Below are 7,626 nucleotides of genomic sequence, written 5' to 3' on the forward strand. Positions count from 1 at the left end.
CGGCTCCGCGCTGCCAGCGCTGCCTGTGCATTTCTTGCTCTTGCAGGACTCGGCTTCATGGGCACCAAGGTCACAAAACTGCTGCTTCCTTTTCATTGTGAATCCGTGTCTCCTCTCCTGCCCTGGCCTGGATCAGCAGGACCAGGGAAGCTCTCTTCCCCCTGGACTGGGCACTGCTGAGGTGGCACCTCGAGTGCTGGGTTCAGTGTTGGGCCCCTGAGTCCAAGAAGGACATGGAGGTGCTGGAGCGTGTCCAGAGAAGGGAACGGAGCTGGGGAAGGGTCTGGAGCACAAGTGTGCTGAGTTCCCTTGTGGCTGAGGGAACTGGGGGTGTTGAGCCTGGAGAAAAGGAGGCTGAGGGGAGACCTTCTGGCTCTCGAGTCCCTGAAAGGAGAGTGGAGAGAGGTGGGGGTGGGTCTGTTCAACCAAGGAACAAGGGACAGAACAAGAGGAAATGGCCTCAAGTTGCACCAGAGAACATTTAGACTTGATATGAGGAAAAACTTCTTCACCCAAAGGGCAGACAAGCATTGGAATGGGCTGCCCAGGGAGGTGGTGGAGTCACCTTCCCTGGTGGGATTTAACAGATGGGCAGACGAGGTGCTCAGGGACATGGGTTAGAGGTGGAATTGGCAGTGGTGGGTTTATGGTTGGACTCAGTGATCTTAAGTTCTTTTCCAACCATGATGATTCTGTGATTAACATATTTTATGGAGAGTCAGTTAAATACATCACGATTGACTTGGTGGTTGCAGTTTAAATTTACTTGATTTTTAATAAAAGTTGCACAGAAACAGCAGTTCTAATGAAAATTGCTTGAGGAGGAGGCAAGGTAAGTGGGGAATTTGTGGCAAGTCAATAAAGGGGTGATGAGGTTGTTCTTCCCTCTGTCCTGTGACTTTGTGCAATTTAGAATGAATGTATTTCATGTAAGTCAGTACATTCCAGGGAGCACAGGGGTGGCTGTGATGGCAGTGTGTCTTGGCCCTGTGACTCCGTTTAAGCCTGACTTGTCATTCAGTTGACAGATTAAGACTAACAGGTAGGGCTGAAGAAGGTATACTCAAAGAAATTTTAAGTGAATGGTTTGTTCTTCATACATCTTTCCCAGGAAACACAAGACTGCAAAATGACCCTGTGGGCCCTATTGGCTGGCAAAATCCTCTTGCACCTTAGCCGAGTGACAGAAAACTATTGAAAAATGTTATCAAAAAAGAGTTTTCTCCTTTAGAATTTCAGAGACAAGTCATCATTTGACCATTTATTATTTACTGGCCCACAGAGCAGAGGTTACTGATTTTTTTATTTCCTTTAGAAAATGTGTAGGTCTTCTACTGGCAGCTTAGCCAGCAAGAACGTTTGCCTCTGAGGAGCTCTTTTGGGTGGAAGCTGTGGAGCAGCCAGCAGCCTTTCCTCGTGCAGTTACAGTTGCAGCCTTCTGACAATACAAACACATGTCGTCTGGATTAATACACTTAAACGCCACCTATTCCTACAATTCTTCTTTTAAATATCTTTCATAACATCCTGAGGGTGGAACAAAATGCAGAGCTGTATGGCAGAGAGCATTAAGTGTTATGAGATAAAATTTTCCATGCTGCTCTCTCTGCCTCGGGCTGATATCTGCTGGAACGTGGTAGCGAAGCAGTTTACTGAAAGTCAGATTAGGGGCAAGTACATCGCCTTTTCTCATGTTAAAATAAATGCTTATAATTGTTTTGTTCAGAAACTATAGCACTTCCTCTATAGCACTTAGATGAAGGAGGACATTGTAGTTTGGCAATTAAATTCAGTTTAGCTTGGCAAAGCTATCACCATTGAAAACAGCACATTTGTGGTGGGGCAGACTGGAAATTCTCTCGAGTTGCTGGCGTTACAGCCTGCCTGTGACACAGCTGGATACAGAGGCCCTTAACTTCAAAAAGAATCTGTCTCCCTTCTTTTTTTTTAACAGATTACATATTTCCCCTGCAAATTGCAGCAAATCTAAGTTTTCTACAACAAATGAAGGCTTTTTGAAATGTTTTCTAGTCAGTTGTCTTTGTGTAATCTCTTTAGTCCACTGAGATTGCACAACTGGAGCATAAAACCTGTCTGCCATTAATGAGTGATGATTTGTCTGTAGATGAGGATGAAATACATTTGCTTGCAGAATTTTTTTCTTTTTCTTAATGGTCTATTACAGGGCTTCAGGACACCTCTGTAATCTGTTTGCATCTGTAGCTGTTTAGAATTCCTCCTCTGCTCAGTCTTGGATGACTGGTAGCATTCAGTGTCTCTCTTGACAGTAGTGCTTTTGGATTGTATCTTCAGTGACAGAACAGATGTGCCATTTGTGTTTCTTTCATGTAATAAAAGCATCTGAAGATGGACATCTTCTGTAATGCAGACATCTTACGGGGGCAGAGTGAAGATTTCTAATACTTTAAGTCTGAGAAGACAGACTCAATCTGTTCAGGCTGGGCTGGTGTAAGAGGTGATCACTGCCAGGTCTGCTTCTTGTGGGCGCGACCGCTGGCACGGGGGTGTTGAGACGTGCTGCTCTCCTGAGGAGCCCAGGGCTGGTGGCAGGCGGTGGCTGAGCTCTGGGTTCAGCTGCTGTCAGGGTGCTGTGCTCCAGCAAGGGATGGAGCTGGTGCTGGGAGCAGGCACTGGCCTGGTGAATCAGCAGCGTGCTGAAGCCAGAGCCTTTATCCCACGCAGAGCTCGGCGTGAGCGCAGCCCTGGCTTGTGGCCGGCGTAGCTTGGAAGGTGGGCAGAGAAACCTGGGTCTGCTTGACTTGCTCATATAAACTGGCTGCAGCTGTTGGAGGGAGCTCGCTCTTGTCATCCAGGATTTTCCTTTCCTTAAATCAGTATTGAAATCACTGCTGTGCTTCCAGCTAAGCAGGTTTCAGAATTGCTTGCTCACTGAATGAAGCAGCTTTGGTCTGGAGTCACTTTCATCTTCCTGCATAGCCCCAGACAAATATGTTGTTCGTAAATTGCAATGTTACTGACTTTTCTCCTGCCAAGTTTGTTTTATTCCTCCTTCTTCTCACAACCTTGCTGCTCCAGTTTAAACTCCAGAGAGATTGCTATTTGCTGGCAGTGATTTGTATGCTTTTGCCCTGTCACTGTCATTAAGCATCCAGTACTGGTTCTCAGATTAAATTCATACGGTGAGATTCTCTTCTCTATACTGAAACACAAGGTTGTGGCTGAGTCTTACAACTAGTTTGGTAGATGTGGTTTTGCAGGTGGATTTGATCTGTCAGTGCAGATGGAAGTGAGCTTTGTGGCACCATTCAATTCTTGGTGTATGATCCATCTACAGTAGACAGAGACCTGTTTTGTGACCCCAGGAATGGCCGGTTCAGATCTGGGCCATGATGGGGCTATGACTCCCCGAGGTGACTGAGGAGAGAAGGGACTGGGGACAGAGAATTGTGAGGCTGTTGTCTTCTCTTTGTGGGCCCAGAGCCAGCCCTAGGCACAAATGTTAAGGCTTATGTGATTTATTATCCTCAAAAATGATTCAGCTACACTGTCTGTGAGCAATGATGGCTGCAAACATGGGTCAGTCAGTCCCATTGCTCACTGAAGGTGACTGGCTGTCGGGTGTTGGTGGGCTAGATCTGTATGTTGATTCATATTCATACACTTAAAGTTTATTTCTTTTTTAAATGGACTTGTCCCCCATATCACATCTTCCTATATAATGTAATTTTGGAGGATTTAGATGAATTTGTGGTTTTAAGTGTTGAATTAGGGCATTAATGCTCCTGCTGATTTTCAGACTCTGAAAATACATCTGCTTGGGCAGCTGTTGCTAAGTGTGTAACCTGCTGAGACTCTGGCCAGTAACGATCGAGGACGTGAATGTCTGTTTCGCTGGACAGTGATGAAACTTTTTGTATCTTGAAGTGGTGATGAAAGCTTATAGATAAGTAGAGAAAGTAGAATAATTTCAGGAATTTACTGAGACAAAATGAAGCTTGTGGCATATTTCACCAAAGAGTCTATTGAAGCATCCTGTGATGATGACACTTCTTGCTTTTCCTGGGAAACATTTAAGCCATCTCTCATTTAGCGCTACATGGCTGTTTCTCATCCTTTTTAGCCTTTACCTCAACAACAGGCTGGTATTGCTTTGGGAAAGGGAAGAAACACCTGGGAAAAAGGTGATAGAGAGTTTGTCTGGGGCTATGCAGGAAGATGAAAGTGATCCAGCATTAGTTGTGTCAAAAAGAAGTGGTGGTGGGCGAGTCAGCAGTGCAAACAGACTGCTGTTAGCAGTGGTAGCAGCCTCAGGTTTTCTTCTCTTGCATTAAAGAAACAAAAGTAAACATCTGCTTTTGACAGAGGGACTGATATTAAATGTTGAAAGATGCTTGCATAAAATAATGGATTTTTTGGCTACAATGTTAATCTTAATTCTATGGCAAAATGGTGTATTTTTAATATCGGTGTATTATGGAATAGTTTGCATATATTGTACAAAAAGAAGATATACTAGTAAAGATGTTTAACTGCATTCAGAAGAACACCTGTTTAAAAATTACATGTTTCTTTTTTCTAGATTGTTCCCTTTGTATACGCAAGTTTTTGTCCTACAAAACCCAGTGCCCAACATGCTGTGTGGTAAGTGTTTTCCTTTTATCAGCTTGGGGTTTGCTTTTTTTGTGAATCCCAGGAGCTTTTCCTTTGGACTATGCTAAATAATTAATTCTGGTCATATAGTACCACCTGGCCTTTTGGTGAGCAGCTCTTTGGGCAAAGTGTGGTCTTACAACTGGAATTCTCATTAGGTGCGGAAAATTAAGCACTTAAATTTTCTGTGCTTGAGTGGCCTCACTTCATCTTTCAAGGAGTTTTTAGAAGTGCCCACAGACCACCTAGTCCTGAACCCACTGTACTGTGTGGCCTTTCTGGGGACGAGAGGGCTGTGTTAAGCACCCCGGAGAGGAGGCATTTGCCATGGGAATTAGGTGAGATGTGGCAGCAGTCGAGGCAGGTTCAGCCTCTCTGCAGGTGGGTGAGTATTACGATCTGACTTGAAGGCCTTTTTTTGATTAAAGAACACAGAATGCAATTTATTCTAGACCTTAATCTAACTTTTCATCTTAAGCTAATTGGGCTTTATTGAACTCCTAAAAATGGTAGGCTGCCTAAAAACAACGAATGGTGCTTCAGGAATATTAGCAAAATAGAAGTAATTTCCTTCTGTGCTTCTAAAGCATGAACCAGAGTAGACTTTTCACAGCTGGAAAACAGACCTATTTGTAGCTTTGACAGTTTTAAACATTCAAACAAAGCTTTGTAAAAAAAAGAAGAGCAGTGAGAGACAACCAGAGAGATAAAAATCAGAAATTGTTTAAAAAGAGTTAATTGAATGCACAAAGCCATCTCCTAATTCATATTTTCATTCCATATTCAGAAGATTAACATTTCCCTTCATCAGTTTTCATGCCTTGTTGCTTAAGGTTCTTACCGCATTCATGGGATCCTTGGTTTGGTTTTCAAAATAATTAGAACTGGGCTACAATAAAGCAAGCATTGTTGGAGGCTGGGTACACTGGATTTTGTTGCTTTAGCTTTATTCTTCGTTTTTTATCTATGACCTATAATTTCCCAGACTTGGAGTTCTCAGACAGTTATTTTAGATATTTGAGATATTTCTCGGGCAAAAATGTTTACCCTTTATACATCTTCATTCACATAGCAATTTAGCAGGGGGTAGTTGAGGCATTGATCCAAATTATTGATCACTTGAGCATTTTCTGGGTACTTGTTTTCACAGTATTTGAATGTTTGTTGTTTGCTTTTATTCCCTTTTTTTTCTTTTTTTTTTTAATAGGCAGTGTCGGAATCTGACCTGAAAAATAACCGGACATTAGATGAACTAGTAAAGAGCTTTAATTCTGCAAGGTATGCTGTCATTTCATTAATACAATCTCTGTTTTGGCAGCTGGACAGGCAGGAGTGACTGACTGTGTGTGGCCGGGCCAGGACTCCTTGAGAGGAGCAGTGTGAGGGCCGAGCGGAAATAATTGTGGTGTCACAGAAATGTTGTTCTGGTTTTGCTTCTGGTTAGCTGCTGTGTACGTTACAGTCTCTTCTAACGTGTAGGAAGTCAAGCAGATGTGTCAGAATTCTACAGGGAAAATAATGGTAATAAAGATTTTCTTCTAAGAAGCTTCCTATGTGTGCAGGGGAAATTCTGAACAAAAAGATTTTGTCCAGTGGTAACGGTCAACTTGGGAGACAATTCTCTTGAAGTCATTGGATGGGAAAAATGTAGGTATTGAGGGAGCACAAATGTGACTTTTCCTGGATAAGAGAAGTAGTGGAGGATTGTGCTTTCACCTGGATTTCTTGTCTACTTTTCTGATAGCTTTTAATTAATTTTTGATCTTCTCATCCCTTTGAAAGAGAGGAAAAACAATAAGCATGACTTGGTAAACTCTTACTACAGTCAATCTATGAGATTTCTCTCATAGATTCTATGATATTATAGAATTATTCTATAATATCATAGAATGTATGATATTATCTCTCTGTTTTCTTTTGGCTAGAAGCAGTTCAGTGACTTGCTAGGTATTTTTTAGGTATTCCTATGTCTGTGGGAGACAAATACACTGTCATCTTTTTCTCTGAAAGGAACTTGGAGCTTGAAGTCAATGAGATTCTTGGCTTCGCAAATGATAGGAAGCATAATTCAGTTTATGGCTTTGTTTCTTGAGAGAGTTTCTCTGTGATAAAGATCTAATCTTCTGTATGACCACTATTAGATTGAATTGATTTTATGTGAAGAATTGAAATTCTACAGTTCCATTATTTTAGCTTGAACTCTGTCTCTGGTGTTTCCTAGTGATAAATGGATTACTATTTTTTTTATTTTTTTTTGGTAACGTCTAATTTTGTAGGGAACAAGTAGTGCTGACTTGGATCCATTATGATATTGAATCTTAAATGTTAATTTTTTTTGACTGCTTTAATGGATCAGTATAAATCTCACCAGTCAGAGTAGTGTAATAATCTTTCCTTTTGTGACTTGGAGTTCAATCAATTTCTCAGCACAAAGGTAGATCAATAAGACCAAAACTGTCGTGTCCTGTTCTGCACCAGGCTGGGGCTGAGGTGGGAGGGAGCCAGTGCAGGCTTCTTCCTGGATCTGGGTAAGAACGGCCCAACAACAAACGGCTTGCTGAGGGAAACTGCTTTAATAACACAGACTGGTGACAGACAGGGAGTGACTCTCGTGTCGCTTCAGCTGCTGAGCACCCCGCGTTCGTGCCCCTCTCAGCCTGGGATTGCAGTTACTGGGCAGAGGGTCCTGAGTTCCAGGGGAACGCTGCTGGCCTGGAGAGTGTGGTGTGATAAATCCCAAGAGTGTTGTTGGTTTCTGTCCTGGTGATGTTGGTACAGGACAAATCTTCTGTCTCCCCGCCTCATTCCCCAAGTTTCCTTTTGGCCCTCCCCAAAACAAATCCAAAGTCCAGGGGCTGGCTTTTGAAATGTGATGAACTTCAGGTCCATCCTGCCTTGACTCTGAGCTTCAGGTAGTTTAGTGTTTCTGAAAATTAGTCCTTAAATCTTCGGTGTTTCACAAAATGCAAACGCATTTCTGAAGTCAGGCCTGTA

At 42.6% G+C, this 7,626-nt stretch overlaps 1 protein-coding gene across 1 annotated transcript in view; it reads left to right on the forward strand.

The window, feature by feature from the left end:
- Window positions 1–4,561: 4,561 nt before the first annotated feature.
- RAD18 (RAD18 E3 ubiquitin protein ligase) overlaps window positions 4,562–7,626 on the forward strand; it is a gene marked incomplete at its 5' end in the record, with an annotated part of 39,984 nt that continues 36,919 nt past the window's right edge. Inside the window, 2 exons of the mRNA XM_010166348.1 lie at window positions 4,562–4,623; window positions 5,840–5,910. Coding sequence (XP_010164650.1) covers window positions 4,562–4,623; window positions 5,840–5,910 — 133 coding nt within the window. The remainder of the gene's footprint in view (window positions 4,624–5,839; window positions 5,911–7,626) is intronic.

This window comes from Antrostomus carolinensis, unplaced genomic scaffold (genome assembly GCF_000700745.2).
Source record: "Antrostomus carolinensis isolate BGI_N321 unplaced genomic scaffold, ASM70074v2 scaffold14584, whole genome shotgun sequence".
Taxonomy (NCBI): domain Eukaryota; kingdom Metazoa; phylum Chordata; class Aves; order Caprimulgiformes; family Caprimulgidae; genus Antrostomus; species Antrostomus carolinensis.